Source organism: Amblyraja radiata, chromosome X, assembly GCF_010909765.2.
Source record: "Amblyraja radiata isolate CabotCenter1 chromosome X, sAmbRad1.1.pri, whole genome shotgun sequence".
Classification (NCBI taxonomy): Eukaryota; Metazoa; Chordata; class Chondrichthyes; order Rajiformes; family Rajidae; genus Amblyraja; species Amblyraja radiata.
Window position 1 is genome coordinate 11,066,556 of NC_045999.1, and position 22,757 is coordinate 11,089,312.

The 22,757-nt window shown below is 40.6% G+C and overlaps 1 protein-coding gene across 1 annotated transcript in view; it reads right to left on the reverse strand.

The window, feature by feature from the left end:
* fbn1 (fibrillin 1) overlaps positions 1-22,757 on the reverse strand; it is a 326,717-nt gene that overhangs the window by 65,209 nt on the left and 238,751 nt on the right. Inside the window, exons 38-47 of the mRNA XM_033014876.1 lie at positions 21,378-21,446; positions 21,166-21,291; positions 17,494-17,619; positions 17,202-17,360; positions 17,031-17,102; positions 13,250-13,375; positions 11,555-11,677; positions 8,836-8,961; positions 5,786-5,902; positions 4,415-4,543 (exon numbers count right to left, since the gene is read on the reverse strand). Coding sequence (XP_032870767.1) covers positions 4,415-4,543; positions 5,786-5,902; positions 8,836-8,961; positions 11,555-11,677; positions 13,250-13,375; positions 17,031-17,102; positions 17,202-17,360; positions 17,494-17,619; positions 21,166-21,291; positions 21,378-21,446 — 1,173 coding nt within the window. The remainder of the gene's footprint in view (positions 1-4,414; positions 4,544-5,785; positions 5,903-8,835; positions 8,962-11,554; positions 11,678-13,249; positions 13,376-17,030; positions 17,103-17,201; positions 17,361-17,493; positions 17,620-21,165; positions 21,292-21,377; positions 21,447-22,757) is intronic.

The window sequence follows — 22,757 nt, forward strand, 5'->3', positions numbered from 1 at the left end:
ACCATTCTGACTTTGGCCTATTTTAGCGTGTACTTCTAAGAACTCCGTAACCTCATCCTTTATAATAGACTCTAAAATCTTACCAACCGCCGAAGTCAAACTAACCTATAGTTCCCACTATTCGGCTTTGCTCCCTTCTTGTGCAGTGGGGTAATATTGGCAATTTTCCAATCATCTGAAACCACTCCTGACTCTAGTGATTCTTGAAATATCACTAATGCCTCCACAATCCCTAAAGCCACCTCTTTCAGAACCCTCGGGTGCAGTCCAGGTGACATCCACCTTCAGCCCTTTCAGCTTCTGAGGCACCTTCTCCTAGGTAATGGCCACTCCACTAACTTCCACCCCGACTCTCTTGAATTTCAGGCATGTTGCAAATGATGAAGCTGAATTTTAGTTAAAATATAAGAAGATATTAAATTGGCTTCTGGGCTAGCTTGCAGCTTATATTTAGTCTCAAATTAGGCTTGCCTCAGGTTGCTGTGTGTGAGATAATAAATCCTATAACATTGTCTCCCAAGTGACAAGCAGAGAGGAGAAGCTAGAGAGATCTCTTTGAAGTAAGATGCCATAAACCAAATGGCCAATGTTATGGGGGAGGAGGCGAGAAAGGAAGAGAGAAACAGCTAGTCATATCTGTGAAGTAAGATGCCATAAACCAAATGGCCTATGTTTATGAAGGACCAAATGACAGAGAGGAAGCAGCGAGAGCTAGGGTGATCTCTGTGAAGATAAAATGGCATTATCCAAATAGCCAATGTTTATGAAGGACGAGAGAGGAACAGGGAAGTGGAAAGATAAAATGTCGTAAACCAAATGGCCAATGTTATCTTGTAACATGTAAACAAAAGGCCTTTGATGTGATGCATTCTGTGGAAACCTTTTCCTGTACCTCTGACCATGACTAATGTCTGAAATGTGCTAAGGGGACAAAAAAACCCTATTTAAGGCAATGTAATTCTGTTGTTCAGAGGAGGTGAACGGAGGACAGTCAAGTGTCTGTAATGGTCACTTGACTGGAGTTCTCCCTCCCTTCCATCGGCCGATAATAAGTAAAGTTGTGAACTGGTCTACCAAACAGTTTGTGTGGTGTCTGTTTATTAAGAAGCGAACCTGGTTTAGTAGTTATAAAAGTAGCTTTTTCACAGGTATCAAAGAATAGAAACTCTTTCCTGAATATACTTAACTGATTTGGCTTCAAACTCTTTTTGTATTGGAGAATTCTGTGTGAAGAAACTTTCCTCATCCCCAAGTCATACATGACTTACTGTATCCCTTGTCATTAGGCTCTGACTCTGCTCCCTCATTATTGGGAATATTTTTCCCGCAGGCCTGTAGGTTTCTATGAAATTCTCTTTCATTATTCCAATGTGAGGGAATATAGGCTAAGTGGCTTGATAACTCCTCATATGGCAGCTTGCCATCCCTGGAATAAGATTGGTGGAACTCCGGTGCATTCTTTCTGTAGCAAAACCATCCTTCTTTAGATAAAAAGATCAAAACTGCACACCATGCTCAAAGTGGGCTTCATCAAGGCATTGTACAGTTGCATAACACATCCCTGCTACTGTGTTTAAATCCTCTTACTTGCTGGTCAACATACCTTTTGTTTTCTTTCTTATCTCCTGCAACTGCATCCTGTTTTCCAAATGCTCTCCTATTACATATTTATAATGACAATTGCATTTTCCCAACTATTGATCTCAGGCTAACTTGTTTCCTCTCTTCTCCCTTTTATTTATTTTTTGTTTTTGTTTATTTTATTAGAAGTTAATACAATACAAAACAATACAGTGGCACCTAATTTTAGGTGCCAACTATGTCATACCGTAATCCATTCCATGTACAACCTCTAGTTTTATGTTATGAGAAGGAAGTAAGCAAGACAAGAAAAAGAAAACAATAGAAAGGGGAAAGAGTGGAAAAATAGATGGTAGAGTAGAAAAATGTGAAGTGTGTATATAAAAAATAAAAATAAAAAAAGAAAAGAAAAAAGAAAAGGTGGAAAATAGAAATAGAAGAGAAGTCCCCTTAAAAGAGAATTTTTCAAATCTATATTCGGAGATGTAGATCTATCCACGTCATGAACTGAAATCAGCAATCCTTATGGTACCGCTGCATCACATGATTCCAAAAAGTCGATGAAAGGAGACCAACTCCTTAAGAATTGGTCATATTTATCTATTAGTCGGAGTCTCATTTCTTCAAGGCGTGCTATGTCCATCATATTCCTAATCCACATTTTAACAGTTGGAATGGTTGTATTGTTCTCCCTTTTAAATGATGACATTGCATTATTGGGGTATGCCACCCTCCAATCCATTTGAACTGTCCAAGAGTGTGCAGAACTTCCAATTACGGCTAATTCCTTGGGTACTCTGGGATTTAAATAATTTGACTGGGTATCTATGAGGATTTTCTGATGCCCCAAGTTTTTGCAGCACAACGTGAGTAGCAGTGTCCCTTTGGTCACGTGTGAAACGTGTGAGTTAAAAGCAAAGTAACCGTTTTTGTACATCTTGGACAAGATGACGGCGCCTGTCGGCAGCGGCCTCTGCAGTCCGTCTGTCTTTTTTTTCTTTTTGCCCTGTTAAGTGGATGTCTTGGTTTTGTTTTTACATTATTTTTAGCTGTGTATATGTGGGGGGTGGTGGGGGAAACTTTTAAATCTCTTTCCTGTACGGGTAGGCGACTTTTTCCTTGTCGAGTCTCCATTGCCGTTGTGCCTAACATCGCGGAACTGGCCGACTTTGGAGTGCTGTGGTGGCGCGCGGCTGCGACCCGACTTCGGAGCTCGGAGGCTTCGGCTGCAGGCCCTGTGGACGGTAACATCGGGAGCTCGCGGGTCCCTAGTGGGAGACCGCTTTTCGGAGCTCCCGCAACGGGAAACTTCGCCCGCCCAAATAGAGGGGTTTAAATCGACCCGGAGCAGGGCCTTACATCGCCCGGCGCGGCCCATACGGCCGCGGGACTTACCATCGCCCGCCGGGGGAGGGCTCTAACATCAGGAGCCTTGATCGGCTCGATGCAGCAGTTTGGCTGCTTGACTGCGGGAGAGGAATGGGCACTGAGAACAGGGAAAAGATAAGACTTTTGCCTTCCATCACAGTGAGGAGGTGTTTGGGGATTCACTGTGATGGATGTTTTGTGTGGAATTGTGTTAATTGTGTGTTTTTGTTTTTTTGTTTGATGATGACTGCAGAAATGCAATTTCGTTTGAACTTGTGTTCAAATGACAATAAACGATTCTGATTTATATTTATTGTTTCTTTTTTATTGTTTATATTTTTTGTTTAAGCTTTCCATTGAAATACTTAATAATGAATAGAACTTAAAATCATGAAATAAAAATCTAGTGTGCTCACCTATTTTATCGATGTCTCATTCTGTAGTCTCTCCCATTGTCTGACCTCGTCAATACTAGAACTTTTTTTTGCACTCGTCGCGATTAAAAAAAATTCAAACAACGTGATTGTAATGACCCTGACGTAAACTACGGGACTCGTGGTGCGTTATGTGCCGACTTTTTATAAGGGATCTTAGAAATCAATATAAGGGACAGTGTCCCATATGTCTTATAAACAATATTTTTCACTCCAAATTCTGATAGTATTCAATTTTGGTCAAAGTTTGTTCTATTTTGATCACAAATTAGCTCAAAAGTATCATAGGTAGGCCCATTTTTAATGCTGTGGTATTTAATTATGATTTAATAACTTTCAAATTTGGCCACCCATGTCACAGGTCGGTACCCTTATTTACGGAAACACTCATTTCCATAATTAATAATGAGTTAGGAAAAAGCTAGTTCAAGCTTTTACCATGTCCAGTGGACAACCACTGATGCTTAAATTACTCACAGATGGAAAATATGGTGATGGAAAATTGGAGACATAGCATCTCACTTTTTTACCAAGCTTGATTGCCAATCCATATGTTAAAATACACTGCAAACGATTAATTTGTCAGCTTTCCTTATTGAGGTGATTGTCATTCTCCATCATGACTCAAGAATAAATTGCAAATTGGTGCTTTAATAAATAACATGGTCTAGGCTGGAACAATGAAATGCTTACTTTTTTGGTATTGTTAAACACTTCAGAGCTAAATGGGCAAAGTCTTGCATCATTTCAGTCAATGCAATGTGGTTTTCTAAGCATTCATTATTACTATCTGTAATTATCCATCTAAAATTATCCACACCCAAAATGAACCAAATGAAAGGCGAAGAAGAGTTTACAAAATGTAATGTTGTACAATGATTAAAGTCTTATGAAGAATTGGAAAGTGTGGTCCTCTGTTATAACCTAGTAGCTTTTGCATAACTTTTGAGTTTGTAGTAAATATAGAAGTTTGAAAGTAATAAGTCAGAAAGCTTTAACATTATCCTATCTGATTTATTAATGTTTCTTACCAACACAACTTCTTCTAGCAGGTGTAAGTTCATAGCCATCACGGCACAGGCATTGGAATGTTCCAATCGTATTGATGCACTGTCCATTTCTGCAGAGAGCACCATTTAAAGTAGTGCATTCATCAACATCTGTTTGTTAATAAGGAACAAAATTATAATCACATTCACAAATTTAGTACTTTATGTTATTGTGGATTAATTTTTAACTATCGGCATTAATATTTAACATTGATAAAAGTTAATCTGGATTTTCTGCAAGAATTTAGATAATTCAATGTGAAACCAAAGTCTGGTTATATTATTTGTCAACAAAATATTTGTATTTTTAGTTTTTTTATATGGTGCTGGTCTAGCAACCAAAGATTATTAATTCAAAGCTTACCTTGGCAAATCAAAATAATAAATCTAATAATTTGTAGATCAGTACTAGACCTTGTTGGTAAGGTCAATACAGCCCTTTTCAGGAAATTCTCACCAGTAGTTCTGTACAGTTAAAAATAAAGCTTTAACATGCAGTTGTGTTTCCCAGCTTAGTTAGGAAGCACCATGCGTGTTCACAATTATCTTCCTAACTTAATTCAATTAGTCAACTCTTCAGAAAATGTTAAAGTCAAATTCTCTATGGGGAGATTTGATTGAAGTATCTATAAAATGTGAGAGGCATAGATAGGGTAGACAGTCAGAATGGAAATATAAAATACTATAGGGCATAGCTTTAAGGTGAGAGAGGCAAAGTTTAGAGGAGATGTGCGGTGCAAGTGTTTTTATCCAGATGGTGGTGGGTGCCTGGAAAGCATTGCGGAGGGGTGGTAGGTACATGAGGCAGGTATGGTTGTGGAAAAGCACATGGATATGTAGGGAATGGAGGGGTATGGGTTATGTGCAGGCAGATAAGGGTAGGTCTTGGTATCATGTTTGGCACAGACATTGTCCATCGTCGGGGTTAGTCCTGTGCCATACTGTTCTATGTTCTTGCAAGTGTCGGTACATGGAATTGCTTATATTTTTCAATATAAAATGGGCTGATTATTTAAACAGTAAAGATTTCCTTGCAACTTTGCTTTCCCTTTCATATCCGGAAGTGATTAATTTAATCATGTCATTGTAGAATAGCAAAATATTTTTATAAAGCATTTTCTTTTATTCTTGTACACCTCTGTATTTCTTAAGCTAAAAAAACCCACTATGTTTATCTTACCAATGGGGTCAAGGAAAGAACGTTCCGCGGCCCTGTTTCAACCAATCTTTCCACCACCACGCACAAGAAGCGCAAGACAGACACCATTGTGCAGATGCCGAGAAGTGTGTTCAGCTCTGGCTGACCAACTTCTAATCTTGTGTGTGGACTCGATAAGAAGAAGAAGATCTTACCAATGCAGTCATTATTATGTGAAATCATGAATCCAGTGAAACACACACAGCTATATGAGCCAACTGTGTTCTTACAGGTTCCATTGCCGCATGGCTGTCGCTCACATTCATCAGTATCTGGGCAAATGAAAAAGAAAATCAGTGTATTTTCACTTCAGAATAAATGTATCATATCTAACTTGAAGTGTAATTGGTCTCCATATCAAGAATGAGGATTCATGCAACCATTCAGCGTAACAGTTTTCATTTGATGTAGTTTTCCTACTGCAGATTTGTGGACATACCCCGGACATACCCCATGCTTCCACAGGAAAACATACTGACTGGCCACTCACAAACTGGTCATTTTTTCTTCTCCTCTCTCCAGTCGTTTGAAAGTTTGAAATTATCTACCATCAGATTCAAGAAAAGTTATCATTAAAACTATTTTGTTGGCGAGAAATAATTTGTAGCACTAATGCAAAGGTCATGCAGTTATGTGTTTATGTTCCATTCCAGAAGCTCAAACATAAAAACCTGTAGTTCTGAAGGTGTACTGAACAATAAAATTAAGTTTATGCCTGCCCTCAGGAAGATGCTAAAATAAAATAATTCGATTTTGAAGAAAAGAAGCATAGTCTCCATGTTCTGGCCTAAATTTATGCCTCATTCAATAACTTTAAACAAAATTACCTGGTTATTATCTGAAAGCTTACTGCTTGCAAATTTGTTGTCATATTTCTTACATTAGAATGGTTGACTATAAATCAAAACGTACTTAATGCAAAGGAAGTTGTGATATACAGAAGAATATGCAAAAGATTCTATACAATGCTAGTCATTGTTTTAAAATATCTTCACTGTAAAAGGGTATCTTTTCTTGAGCAGTGCCACTTTTAGATGACATAGCTCTCACAAATGCTAAACTTTATTCATTGACAGTGATGAAAACCAGTGATTTTCCCTTCTTTTCTGGAGCCTTTTCTGTGACAATCAGAAATTCAGGAATGTGTATTAAACATGCTATTACACTGACATCAACTGGCAGGTTAAACTAACCATCCATTAATTAGTGAAAATGTGCAGTCATGAATTAATAGGGAAGAAGTTCCTCTCTGCTTACAACCTCATTGTAATTTGCAAAGGAACAGCAGAGGCCAACAGGGCAATGACATCCGTCCCATCAGACTTAAGTTTGCCATTTCCTAGGGCCAGCCTTCCTGAGGAGCGAGAATTCACGGACATCTTTGATCTTATCCTAGTCTGTTCTGAGGTACTCACCTGCTTCAAGAAGACCAATGAGACAAGCAAGATCTCATGTCTTAATGAGTACCATTCAGTGGTCTTGACATCTACCATCCATGGACACAGACACATTTCTTCTCTCACAAACGTAGTCACACAAACAGCATTTCGAAAAGCTGGTTGTGGAACACATTAAATCCAGCCTTCCAAGCAAACTTTACTCACTGTAGTTCGCCTTCTGCCACACCAGTTCCAAGGCTGATGCCATCTCCCTGACCCTATACTAATCACTGGAACACCTGGGTAAGATGCAAGCATTCTTAGGAATAAATATCACCAGCAATTTGTCCTGACCTATAGCAATGGATGTGCCATAGAAAGCACTTCTTTGGGATTGATCACAGCATGGTTTGGGAACAGCTCCATTCAAAACTGCAATAAATTGGAATGCTGTGGACCTAGCTCAGATCATCACGCAAATTAACCTCTCTCCTGTTTACTCCATCTACACTTTACGTTGCCTCGGCAAGGCCACCCGCATAATCAAGGACCAGCCTCACCCCCGTCACTCCCTCTTCTCCCATCAGGCAAGAGGTGCAGAAGTATGAAAACGCATAACTCCAGATTCAGGGACAGTTTCTTCCCAGCTTTTATCAGGCAATAGGATGGTCCTCTCACCAGCTAGAGTGGTCCTGACCTCCCATCTACCTCGTTGGAGACTTTTGAACTATCTTTAATCGGAGTTTAATCGGAGTTTATCTTGCACTTAATGTTATCCTTCTTCATCATCGGCGGTCACTCGAAACAAGTATGACTGTCCTCTTTGGGAGGACGCCTGTGCGTGACTTTGTTTAACAAGGGGAGACTGGTGCACAGACAGCCACCACACGGTTCTTGACAGATCTGGGTCATGTAGTCCAGGACAACCGGGGACCCTTTCCTGCTGCAGCCTTCATCCGTTTTCCCAGCCATTGTGACGCTCCACTAAAGTCAGCCATCATCCTCTGCCTGTTCCACCGTTGAGGACTTGGTTGGATTGCTCTTTGTCAGGGACCTCCCCCTCGACCTTACCGCCATGGGTGGCCCTACTAGAAGCATAGCTCCAGATGGCATCGCTCTCAGGACGACACAAGCTTCTCCTTATCCAGTATCTGTCCACTGTGATGGTTTGATTGTAATAGCTGACTGGATAGCATGCAACACAAACTATTCACTGTACCTCATTCCAATAATAAACTAAACAAAACTAAACTTATTGCCTAAATAAACAAACTTCTGAGTTTAAAAATCATTACGAGAACTAACACGTAGTCTATGTTTGTTTGCCTGTCATCCCCCTATTTTTCCACATTTGGAAAACTAATAAAAGGAAAACTCATCAATCAGTTCCATGGACAAACTTATTAACTGGAAATATGTGAAGAACGCTTCAGAGAGAAACCCTAAGGTGGAATCCCCCAGTGCCCATTTCATATAAAATAAAAGAATATTGTGGAAAAACACAAAAAAACATGTCAGGCGGTATATGTACAAAAAAACCCACAGTTTGGACCTTTCATCATTTATTATGGACAGTTGGTTCAACCAAGTATTTAAATACTAAGAAGTCCATAAACAACTGGATAACTGAGAAAACTAACAGTGGAAAAACCAATCAAAAAACTTAATGGAACACAAACTGAGGTGTGACACATTTACACAGGTTTTCTGAATTGAATTTGCTTGTGAATTAAATATGGCTGTTTAGTTTTAATGGAAGTTAAACTATGCACATGCAGCTGCCAATTTCCTGCTCTGTGTTTCCATTCTTTCAAGTGTTTACTTACCCATACACATTGTCTTATCCGGAGTTGCTTTGAATCCATTACGACAGATACAGTGGTAACTCCCTACTGTGTCAATGCATTGACCATGACTACAAACATTAGGGATATCATGACATTCATTACGATCTGTGGGCAAAATAAAGTACATTTCTATAAAGGCACCAAACACAGCATCAACATTTACAAACCTACACTCAGAAAACTTAGGTCAAGGATTTTAAGAACGCAAGTAAAAATGATGGTTGCCAAATATCTATATAATTAAAAGTCTCATCTTGACCACTTCTGGTCTGCGCTGTATATTGGAAAGATTTTAGAAAAAACGCTACCATATATCGCTATGATTTTTGGCCATCTTACTCACAAGTCCTCCTCTGCTGAGCCTGCCCCGAGGATTTTTCCCATCGATGAAAAATAAAAACGTTATGAGTGTTTAAAAAACCTTGAGATCCTCTCGCCTGTCAATCACCACCCCTTCCAGGGGAGGGGGCCAGGACTATAAAACCCCGGATGCCTGGACGTCCGGGATACCTGGATGCCAAGATCACGAGGGAGAGGCCACGATTCTAAGCTGTGAATCAACTGAACTGTGAGTCTGCAATGTATTTGCAATTAATGATTTGTTCGCCATGACAATGACAATGCCATGAGTTGTTTGGCCTGCTGCCCTGCCTGTGCTTGTAACTGCAATGCTTTATTAGGTCCGACTGTGTTTGGTTCAAAAGTCCCGTTCATTTCGTGACTTCCGCTTAGTGGACAGGTCGCGCTGATTGCGTAATTTCCGGTGAGTGCAGAGGCCGCGCTGATTGCGTAATTTCCGGTACGTGCAGAGGTCACACTGATTGTCTGTGTGTGTGTGTGTGTGTGTGTGTGTGTGTGTGTGAGTGTCAGTGTGTGTGTGAGTGGTCTCAGTGACTGAGCTGCCATCCCAATAATCCATTCGGCACACAATGTCCATACTAGCCCTCTGGAAACCTGTCCCTTCGGCCCACAACACCATGCTAGTGCTCCAGAAAGCCCCCCCCACACACACAGGCCAGCAATATTGGAATTGGTGGAGAGGGGAAATATTGCATTGGGGGACCAGCCCTCCCGTGTGAAGCTGGGACCCAATCACTTAGCCTAGTCTGAAATAAAAATGCTAGAATGAGCTATTAACCACTCAACATCTGAAAAGAAGAAAGGGGGTAATATTTCAAGACAATTAGAAACATAGAAAAATAGATGCAGGAGTAAGCCATTCGGCCCAACAAGCTGGAAACGCCATTCAATATGATCATAGCTGATCGTCTAAAATCAGTACCCCGTTCCTGCTTTTTCCACATATCCCTTGATTCCTTCAGCCTTAAGAGCGAAACCTGTTCAAGAATTCTGCTTCAGATATTCAATAACTTGTTTTCAGGTTTTGATGGATTTGCATTTGCAGCATGATCTGTTTTACAGCATATGGTACAATAATGGTACACAAAAGAAACTAGATCACTGTTTCAGAAGGGTCTCGACCTGAAATGTCACCTATTCCTTCGCTCCATAGATGCCGCCTCACCCGCTGAGTTTCTCCAGCATTTTTGTCTACCTTAGAAAATGCTGGAAATACTCATCAGGTCAAGCAGCATCTGTGGCGAGAGAAAGAAAGTTGACCTTTCAAGTCATGTAGCCAAAATTATATCAGGATTTGAAACAGTATGATTATTCAAAATAACAAAGCTTAGTCAGCTCAAAGCTGATGTATTACTGGCTTAAAACAAATTTGAACTTGTTACTTTAAATAATGAATTTAATTAATTTGCAGAATTGGCCATTAGATAGCTTAATGTGAGCCACTGAATGTTATCAATGTATCCTGAGCTAATTCTGCTGCCACCATCATCTATTGCAACACGTGATGGCTCTCACTGATTGTCGCCGGAAGCTTGGGTCCGTTTCAGGACGGACGATGACAGCGATGTCAACATTTGAAACATGGAAGAAGGATACGAAAGAAGAAGATATCAACAGCAATGTTCTCATTGTTAATGTTATGGAGGTTTAGCACTTATGACCATGGGGAAATGAATCCTAACCCGAGAGACAATTAATAAATAACTAGCACTGTTCAAGACCATAGTTTTCTCTTCAACACTGAGATGGATGGAAATCGTAGGCTGAGATAAAACAAATTACTTATGAACACTCCTCCTGTAAATCAGTACAAGGGGCACTGAGTTTATTTTGTTTTCCCAGATCAATTTGGTGTATATGTAATACTAAATGGATGTTTGTTATTATATTCCGCAAGTCCTGAACCATTCTATAGAAGCATTATTTTTGTTGTGTGTACTTGGCACAACTATTGCTTCAGTAGGCTTTTAATGTGTTAATCACTTCCCCTTGGGTATTTTCTTGGAATGCCTTAATGGTCTCCCCATTGATATGTTATAATTATCTTAAAGTTATTTCCCCTCAGCAACTTGCAGAAATGAAAATAATTGTAGGAAATTCATACTTCCTTTTAATTAAAAATGTGTTTTGCCATTCATGTGTAAACATCTTGTTCATTTTGCTCAGAAACCATACATCAGGTTTTCAACGATAAGGGTAATGTAACAATTAATCTACATGTCCCAGGGTTCAAAATATATATATTTGAAACTATGACTTTTTATTCAAGAATCCGATATGCAGAAAAAGGACTTTCCTAGTTGAAAACATATAGCTTATTTTAACAGTGATTACCTACCTAGACAATGTCCTGTTGGAGTGAGCCGGTAACCTGGTGAACATTCACAGCGATAGCTGCCTGGTGTGTTAATGCAGTCAGCATTCTGTTGACACAATGGACCATTCTGGCATTCATCCATATCTGGTTGAACAAAACACCAGTTAATAAATTAATTATACTTTGGCATTGCAGACAAATTAAGATTTTCAAATCTGTTTTTGAGGAGTATCATTATTAAAACTCTTCTATAAAATATTAATCAGCCACAAAGAATTTTGATTTTCATTCCACTTTTTGTTTTATGTGATTTGGCTACATCTGGAGCATTGTACCCAAACCTGGGTACCACATTTTAAAAGAAAAATGCTTTCAAGCAGGTACTGCAGGGGTTTATAGGATTTATTTTAGGGATGAAGGAACTTAGTTAAGTGGGTAAATTGGAGAAGCTGGATGGTTAGAGCAGATAGTTGTGAGTGGATCCGATCATGACAATTAAAAAGAGTGGTGGCTGTGTGGAATGAGCTTCCAGTGAAGGTGGTGGAGGCAGGTTCGTTTTTATCATTTAAAAATAAATTGGATAGTTATATGGACGGGAAAGGAATGGAGGGTTATGGTCTGAGCGCAGGTATATGGGACTAGGAGAGAATACGTGTTCGGCACGGACTAGAAGGGTCGAGATGGCCTGTTTCCGTGCTGTAATTGTTATATGGTTATATATGGTTATATGAAGAGCAGAGAAAGACAAGTTGTCGCCTTGGAGAAAGGGTCAAAAACTTAGATGGCATTAAATGAATGTAATTGCAAAAAGAACCAAAAGTGACATATTGAAATCTTCTTTGTGTAACCTGTGGTTGGGGGAAGACGGAGGCATCTATACAATCTAAATAATTCAGTACAAGATATTTTAAGATAGATGCTGGAAGTAAATTTGATCAATACAGACTTGGGTCTATGCTGGCCCTTTCAAATATTTTTTTTGTCCCAGAGCTTGTTAGGCTAAGAATGCAGTGCCCTCTTGTTAATATCAGAAGATGTGAGTATTGAATAATAATTTAATTTTGGTGCTCAAAATGGAACTGGAAAGGTAGTGGAAAGGAAAAGAAATAGTAGGGCTATTGGAAAAGAGAAGTGGAGCTCGCAAGATTGGTCTTACACACAGTCAGTATGGACCCAATGGGACAGATTTTATGAACTACCGTGAAGAGAAGTAACATTTTACTTTGAAGTTCTTTCATTGATCTGTGCCTGACCATGGCTGAGAGCAATCAAACAGAGAGGAAATCCACAAATCATTAAGACTGTCTGCTCAAGTTTATTTCCAGCATATGCCTCAAACTATCTGGTGCTGATCAGAGTTATTTATATTGTATTATAACTCATGGTGCATGCAGATGGCACCATTGGACTTCAGTTACTTTGTGACAAAACAAATGATTCTATTTTGGTCTGGTTGCTGTCTTCTTAACAAGAGATAACATATAATGTACAACTCACAATACATGCTTGTTATAGAATTCTTTTTTTTCAATGCCAGTTTGAGAGAGATCCATGCACAGATTTATAATGTACTATTTTTAAAATAATTTTACTGGCATGAAGTATAAACTTACAATGAAAAAATAGTGATTAACAAACTTTATTTGTATATACTTTTAAACTATAGGAAGCTATTGTAACAGATGATTATACAAATCAAAATATTTGATTTCCTACCTTCACAGCTAATCAGTTGATCATTATATTGAAACCCCATAGGACACTCGCAACGGAAGCTTCCAAGTTGGTTAATGCATACACCATTAGCACAGACACCAGGAATCATTCGACATTCATCAATGTCTGCATGAAAGTACATTGCAGGTTAACTTTATGGACTAACTATGCACAAGCATATTTTTCTTCATTCATTAAGATGAAATCAGTTTCATTAAAAGTGCAGGTAGACAAGGTTTCAATTATTTTTTAATGTATGTTGTTCATAAGTGTCAAACATAGAAACATTGAAAATAGGTGCAGGAATAGGCTATTTAGCCTTTCGAGTCAGCTGATCATCCAGAATCAGTATCCCATTCCTGCTTTCTCCCCATATCCCAAAACAACTCTGATTAGATTTTCCTTTCTTCTCCCTGTCACCCCCCCCATCAGTCTGAAGAAGGGTTTCGGTCCGAAACGTTGCCTATTTCCTTCGCTCCATAGATGCTTCTGTACCCGCTGAGTTTCCCCAGCATTTTTGTGTACCTCTGATTAGAGTCATTTGCGTTTCCTTAAGGATACAAGATGAGATCTCACCATGAATTAAATGACTAAAAATAGTGAAATTTTAATTTAATTATTAATAATGTTGTCAGAGTAAAAAGTGTGTAGAATCCATACGTTTCTAAAATTAATTTCATTTATTTATATTATTCAATAATCTACCTAAATCTCTATATAACTAAGTCTTTGTCTTGTTTGTGCTGCCGATGTGCCCACGATGTGTCAATCTGTTTTTCCTATCTTCTTCCAAATGCTAGGCCACAGCCTTCCCATTTTCACATATCCTACTCACATTTCCCCTCTCCGTGGCGATAATCATCTTCCCACCGCATTCCCACATATATTTCCAAAGTTATTAATCCTTTAAATTTAAAAAAAGGCCCTAAACACTCACAGATTTCAGAAAGAAAAACCCCAAGTGACGACACAGTGCACTCGCAAGGCAGGACGGGACACTCTGTGAGGGAGGGGCACTCCAGTGCTCGCGGTGAACGAGGAGTGACGGCGGCTGCCGGCGCCCGATGCCTGAAGGCCACCTGGTGGGGAGGGTGGTGCCGTGGGCCAAGCCCGGGCTGGAGCTAAGCCTGGTGCTGGAGCTGGAGTGAGAGCCGGGCCCGGGGCTTGGGATGGGGTTGTGACCGGGGTCGAGAAAGAAGCCGCCGCTGGAACCAAGGACAAGCCTGGGTCCGGGGTCGTGGAGACGAGCCTGGAGATGAAGTCGGGGCCTGCACTGGAGCCCAGGCAGCGGCCGAGCTGACGGCTGGAGTCCACAGCCGGGGCCGGGCTGTGTATGAGAACCAGGCCGAGTTCCATGCCCTGGTGCTGCTCTACGACCTGGGTAAGTCTTGGGGCAGGTAATGGGAGTGAGGGGAGGATGAGGGAAATGAGGAGGAGGCAGATGGGGTGGGAAGTGGGGTGATAGAGGGAGATGGGGGGGCCGTGTGTGGAGGGAGATGGGGAGGGGTGGAGGAGGGAGATGCCCTTTCCCTATCTACCCTCACTCCCACCCTCTCTACCCACCTCCCTCTCTACCCCCTCCATCTCCCTCCCTCGCCCTCACTACACTCTCTCCCCCAACTCTACCCCCCTCCCTCTCTCTCTACCCCCTCCCCCTCCATCTACCCTCCTTCTCTACTCTCCCCTCCCTCTCTACCCACTCCCTCTCTACCCCCCTCCCTCTCTGCCCCCCATCCTCTCTAGGGATTGAAGAGGGAGGGTGAAGTGGAGGAGAAGTGAGAGCTGGGGGATGAAGAAAAATGAGCCGCGTCTGAGCAGTTCGGGGCTATGCGTGAGTGGTGCAATATTGCGTTGGGGGAACGGCTTGTGTTGGGGGAAAGGGTGAATGATGGAATCTTGCTTTGGGGGTGCAGATCTAACGTCTGCACTTGGTCTAGTCACGATTTAAATCGCATCAACGAAGTGGTGGAGAGAGTCAATAACTTCAAGTTCCTGGGCCTACATATCTCTGAAGACCATCTATGATCCGTTATTCCATCTTAGAGCAGCCAGCATCATCAGGAACCCACACGACCCTGGCCACCCACTCATTTCACTCCTGCTATTGGGGAGAAGGTATAGGAGTCTGAAAACTGTAAAGCTCAGGTTCAGCAAACAGCTTCTTCCCAATGACCATCAGGCTACTGAAAACTACAAATTCCAACTAAACTGAATTATGGCCTGCCTAGGTTGGACTAGGGACTTTGGGCTTTGTTTTCTTTTTTTTGTGTTTATTATATTATCTATTGAGCAGAGTAAACCCTTGTTTTAACGGACCATGGAGGGGGGAATGGTGTCCATTATTGACGAATGTCTGCTACAACTGAGTAAGGTGCTCAGTTACTCCAGCACTATGTTGTTTCACCTTAAAACTAGGCGCCAATGCCACTGGTCCGCACCAGCAAGCCCTTTTACACCACCTGCTGCATGGTCCGGTTGACATGGCTGTCGTTGCGATTCAGTGTAGCCCATAGCCGTCAGCTCTTTCATCAGGCCGCTGCCAATGACAAGAAATGCTTGGTCACTGTGGTGCTCCCTCCCCTCTCAGCAGTTGCCGCTTATCCTGTTGGCCTTTGCTTTGTCCACTCCCCACTCTACCGCCACCTCCTCCTCCCCACAGTTGCTGACATCTTCCACAGTGGAGTAATGGCGGCAACTCCAGGGTAGGAGGAGGAGGTGACAGTGACAGTGGAGCAGACAAAATGATGGCCGACAGGAACAAGCAGCAACTGGTGGGAGGGGGTGGAGGGAGCACCACAGTGACCGAGACCGTCCTGTCAGTGGAGGTGGCCTGAAGAAAGTATTGTTCCCAGGAGCTACAATGTAAGCCGTGTGGTGGGTGTAGAACGGCTCACTGGTGCACCTTGTGAGGCAGGGGTGGCATTGGAAGCCAGGGCTGTAAGCAGCCAGGGAGGTGTGCAAGTCGGGTGTGGTGTGGGCAGGTCCAACCACTATAACCAAAATCCAGTATAAGGATCTGTTAAAATTAGTGTTTACTGTATTGTGTTTACAAACCTGTTGTGCTACTACATGTAAGAATGACATTGTTCCATTCTTGTACATATGACAATAAAATCTCAATACTTATTGCTTTCTTTATTTCTTTGGACAACATTTGGAAAATCATGTAGGTTTTCAAGTGAAAACCTTTTAATCCAAGTTATGAATAAGGCCATTACAATGCTAAAAATTAAAAACAAAAACAGCAAGTGCTGGACACATACATTCACATTTCTATCCTGGGTCCTTCACTGCCAGAGGCAGGCCACACACAGACTGGAGGAATAGCACCTCATATTCCACTTGGGTAGCTTCCAACCCAATGGTATGAAATTTGAAATCTCCAATGTTAAGTATCTAACCAATCCCCATTCCCCACCCACCTCCTGTCCCCCCCCCCCCCCCCCCGTGCTCTTGCGTGTCCCGCCTGTACTCACAATACAACCAGTCCCAGAAGGGTCACGATCCTAAACATCATCTATCCATGTTCTCCAGAGATGCAGCATGCCCACTGAGATCTCTAGCACTTTGTGTCTATTTGTAAACCAGCATCTGCAGTTACTTGTTTCAGTTAAATCATTAAATCTAATTCCATAATAATGTAGGGCCTCCATTTGTAAAGCTCTCTTTATATGTAATTCCTGAACCTTGAGGAGACATGATTTTGTTTTACAAACTATTTTACTGTTCAAGAATATTTATCGATTAAATACTTTGTGCAAAACATAAAGTGACATCTTACCAACTGGCTGTCCTGTTGTAATGTCAATAATGTAGCCTGGTCCCTGACTCCCACAAAGAAGAACATATTCATCTGAAATATAATTCAGCATAAATGTCAATACAATTTAATCCAATTTAATACAGCATGAATCCCACTGTACATTTCTGAATTTGATAGAAAATAAATTACTTGTGACAGGAAGGGGACACTGTTCACAAGGCCTATTCCAGGCTTTCCCGATGTTGTATGCACAGCAGCACAGCTTTTTTGACATATTGAAGGGCAGTTCACCATCACATGTGCCATTTTCACTGTAGAAATTTTTGAAGCAGAAGCTTTTTCTCATGTCTGAAAATTGAAAGGTTAATATCTGTTACCTGTTGTTACTAAATAAGAAAGATTATTATTACTCAAGAAAACTGATCTTAACTGATTAAAGTCTTACTGGTTGATAGATTCTTACAAGTTGATAGATGCTTACCCATACAGTTGTTTCCACCATTAACCTGCATGTAATCTGGTGGGCAGATACAGGTATAGTTTCCTAGTGTGTTAAAACAAGTACCAGGGCCGCAAATACCGGGTGAACTAATGCATTCATTAAGGTCTGGAAAAAAAAAGCAAATTAACAAATGTTTTGGATAATGAAACATTATATCTCCATTTTGTAAAATAAAACTGTACATACTGCGAATTTAGAATCAATTATGGTTGTTTAGCTTCATTTCACTTGAGCAATGTATATATGCCAAACATGCTTTGGGAAGCTTAACTTCTGCATAAGGTCTGTCATACTAAAGGTCAATGGGTCACAGTAATCAAGGTGTTTACTGACTTCTGTGAATGCGGCAGAAGTAATTTCTTGATAAACTTATACAGTGCCCTCCATAATGTTTGGGACAAAGACCCATCATTTGAGATTTGTAATAGAAAAGAAATCACATGTGGTTAAAGTGCACATGTCAGATTTTAATAAAGGTCATTTTTATACATTTTGGTTTCACTACGTAGAAATTACAGCAGTGTTTATACATAGTCCCCTCATTTCAGGGCACCATAATGTTTGGGAAACATGGCTTCACAAATGTTTGTAATTGCTCAGGTGCGTAATAATTGCCTCCTTAATGCAGGTATAAGAGAGCTCTCAGCACCTAGTCTTTCCTCCAGTGTTTCCATCACCTTTGGAAACTTTTATTGTTGTTTATCAACACGAGGACCAAAGTTGTGCCAATGAAAGTCAAATAAGACATTATGAGACTGAGAAACAAGAATAAAACCGTTAGAGACATAACCCAAACCTTAGTCTAACCAAAATTAACTGTTTGGAACATAATTAAGAAGAAAGATAGCACTAGTGAGCTTACTAATCACGAAGGGACTGGCAGGCCAAGGAAGACCACCACAGCTGATGACAGAAGAATTCTCTGTATAATAAAGAAAAATCTCCAAACACCTGTCCCACAGATCAGAAACACTCTTTAGGAGTCAGGTGTGGATTTGTAAATGCTGTGTAAGAAGGAACTGCAGATGCTGGTTTAAAAGAAGGAACTGCAGATGTTGTTTAAACGGAAGATAGACACATAAAGCTGAAGTAACTCAGCGGGACAGGCAGCATCTCTGGAGAGAAGGAATGGGTGATGTTTCGGGTTGAGACCCTTCTTCAGACCAGAGACATAGACGGTGATGTGGAGAGATAAAGAACAATGAATGCAAAATATGCAAAAAAGTAACGATGATAAAGGAAACAGGTCATTGTAAGCTGTTTGCAGAGTGAAAAAGAGGTATGAATATTGATTTATCTCACTTCAGGTTGCCCCGGCATTCCCCTCTCTCTATCCCTCCTACACCCAAGTCGCACGAGCTTCTCATTTTCACTCTACAAACAGCTTACAATGGCCTGTTTGCTTTATCATCGTTACTTTTTTGCATATCTTTCATTCATTGTTCTATATCACTGTCTATATCTCTCGTTTCCCTTATCCCTAATCACTCTGAAGGGTCTCATCCTGAAACGTCACCCATTCCTTCTCACCAGAGACGCTGCCTGTCCCACTGAGTTACTTCAGCTTTTTGTATCTATCTCCAGGGATGCTGCCTGACCTGCCGAGTTACTCCAGTATTTTGCGCCTTTCCTTGGTAAACTAGCATTTGCAGTTCGTTGTTTCTACAATTTAGATGTTCAGGACAGGTATAAACTGCATAGGGAATGTTAAATATAGTAGTATTTCCAGATTTCCAGCCATTAACTGAATTTTACCATTAAAAGAATAGCAATTGATAAATTATATCAAAATAGGTATCTTCTTAAAATGTATGCAGGATTTAGTACGTTATTCTTAGTATCTTATCTACCTATCATTTTTTGGTTGATAATTGGAACGCACTTTGCTCCAGTTTGTACGTAACTGCTGCAAGCACCTGCCAATATTGCTTTTATCTGGCCATTAAGAACTATATGAAAGCTCAAATTGTAATAAAAAGTAACTACAGATACTGGTTTATATCAAAGATACACAAAATGCTGAAGTAGCTCAGCAGGTCAGGCAGCATCTCCGGAGAAAATTGATAGGTGACGTTTGGGGTCGGGACCCTTTTTCAGACCGATTGTTACAAGGAGGGTGGGGTTGTTCTGTTTATTTTTTCGCTTCCAGTTTTTTCCGCCTTCTCTCCAGCATTTTGTGTTTATTTTTTATCTGAAAGCTCATCTCAGTTTGCTGGTGAGATTACGATCCTGTGATGTCAATTTTCCAAATCATGCCCTTGATTGAACTAGAGTAAGTACTAAATTCCCTGGATGAGGGAATTGAAGGCAACATCTCCAAGTTTGCGGATGACACTAAGCTGGGGGGCAGTGTTAGCTGTGAGGAGGATGCTAGGAGATTGCAAGGTGACTTGGATAGGCTGGGTGAGTGGGCAAATGTGTGGCAGATGCAGTATAATGTGGATAAATGTGAGGTTATCCACTTTGGTGGCAAAAACAGGAAAGCAGACTATTATCTAAATGGTGGCCGATTAGGAAAAGGGGAGATGCAACGAGACCTGGGTGTCATGGTACACCAGTCATTGAAAGTAGGCATGCAGGTGCAGCAGGCAGTGAAGAAAGCGAATGGTATGTTAGCTTTCATAGCAAAAGAATTTGAGTATAGGAGCAGGGAGGTTCTACTGCAGTTGTACAGGGTCTTGGTGAGACCACACCTGGAGTATTGCATACAGTTTTGGTCTCCAAATCTGAGGAAGGACATTATTGCCACAGAGGGAGTGCAGAGAAGGTTCACCAGACTGATTCCTGGGATGTCAGGACTTTCATATGAAGAAAGACTGTATAGACTCGGCTTATACTCGCTAGAATTTAGGAGATTGAGGGGGGAACTTATAGAAACGTACAAAATTCTTAAGGGGATGGACAGGCTAGATGCAGGAAGATTGTTCCCGATGTTGGGGAAGTCCAGGACAAGGGGTCACAGCTTAAGGATAAGGGGGAAATCCTTTAAGACCGAGATGAGAAAAACATTTTTCACACAGAGAGTGGTGAATCTCTGGAACTCTCTGCCACAGAGGGTAGTTGAGGCCAGTTCATTGGCTATATTTAAGAGGGAGTTAGATGTGGCCCTTGTGGCTAAAGGGATCAGGGGGTATGGAGAGAAGGCAGGAACGGGATACTGAGTTGGATGATCAGCCATGATCATATTGAATGGCGGTGCAGGCTCGAAGGGCCGAATGACCTACTCCTGCACCTAATTTCTATGTATCTATGTAAATAGCAGAAAATTGCCTTATGTGCTCTATTCAACATTTTTCTACAGTTGTGCAGCTGAGATTATGTACTCAATGCACCCGAACATTAAATATGCCCTCAATTAGCAAGTGAAGCTACAAGTAGTTATTTGAGTACAATGTCAGTGTTATTTATGAAATCTTTTATTGATTTCATTTCTGAAACAGTCTAGTTTTAGTGCATGAACTGAGTATTCTGAATATTATTTATTAAAAATTCTTACAATTATTTCTGGTCTTCATATTCTCTTTGATGACTTACTTTGCCTCTGATAAGCAGCAAAAGAAAATTGTTATATATGGTCCACAAAATATAAAAACAATGAACCAAACTAAAAATATTAAAGCCCGAGTGATAATTATACTTCAGTAAATATACCTTCACATACTCTGGTTTCATCATTCAAATAGAAACCTCGTGGACAATCACACTGGAAACTACCAAAGGTATTGAGACATGTTCCTTCTTGACAGAGTCCAGGTAATTCTTTACATTCATCAATATCTGTAGAAAGCAATAACATAATGTAATGTACTATTCACACTGTGGAACATTCAAAATCTAATTTATAAAAAGTTATAAGACATTACCTTCCAATATAACTGTGATGGGGTTGGGTTTAAAACCTTCTCCTCCAGGACAAAGAGTTTTGTATTCAGCTGAAAACAAAGCAGTTCCATTTGTTATTTGCAAAGCCAAATGTTAATTTTAAATACTATAAATGTTTAAAGTTATATCAGCAAAATTCCTTACACTGCCAATAAATTATATAATTTCTACTCATGGAATAATAATTTAAATACTGGTAATCTATCAGTACTTACAAGTATTTACCAATTATGCTAATAGTGTCAGGCACAGAAAAAGTTGGGTTTTATGTTAACCAATTTTGTTTCAATTTCAATTTGTACATTTTGCATATACACACACGCTGACTGGAACAATGTAGTACTCTAGGTTATGTACTACTCTAGGTAGTCTACTCTAGGTAGAGAAGGCAATTCTGGATTCAGTGTTATGTAATGAACCGGATTTGATAAAGGAACGAGGTTAAGGAGCCATTAAAAGGCAGTGACCATAATATGGTCAGGTTTAATCTACAATTGGAGAGGGGGAAGGGGAAATCGGAGGTGTCAGTGTTCCAGTTGAATAAAGAGGACTATGGAGCCATGAGGGTGGAGCTGGCCAAAGTTGACTGGAAAGATACCCTCGCAGGGATGACAGTGGAACAACAATGGCAGGTATTTCTGGGAATAATACAGAAGGTGCAGGATCAGTTCATTCCAAAGAGGAAGAAAGACTCCATGGGGAGTAAGGGGCGGCCGTGGCTGACAAGAGACGTCAGGGATAGTATAAAAATAAAAGTGAAGTACAACATAGCAAAGATAAGAGGGAAGCAAGAGCATTGGGTAATGTTTAAAGAGCAAAAGTAGATAACTAAAAAGGCAATACGGGGAGAAAAGATGAGGTACAAAGGTAAGCTAGCCAAGAATATAAAGGAGGAAAGTAAAAGCTTCTTTAGGTATGTGAAGAGGAAAAAATGAGTTAAGACCAAAGTTTGACCCTTGAAGATTGAAAAAGGTGAATTTATTTTGGGGAACAAGGAAATGGCAGATGAGTTGAACAGGTACTTTGGATCTGTCTTCACTAAGGAAGACACAAACAATCTTCCTGATATAGTAGTGGCCAGAGGATCTGGGGTGACGGGGGAACTGAAGGAAATCCACATTAGGAAGGAAATGGTGTTGGGTAGACTGATGGGACTGAAGGCTGATAAATCCCCAGGGCCTGATGGTCTGCATCCCAGGGTACTTAAGGAAGTGGCTCTAGAAATCGTGGATGCATTAGTGATCATTTTCCAATTTTCTATAGATTCAGGATCAATTCCTGTGGATCTCACTTTTTAAGAAAGGCGGGAGAGAGAAAACAGGAAAGTATAGATCAGTTAGCCTGACGTCGGTGGTGGGGAA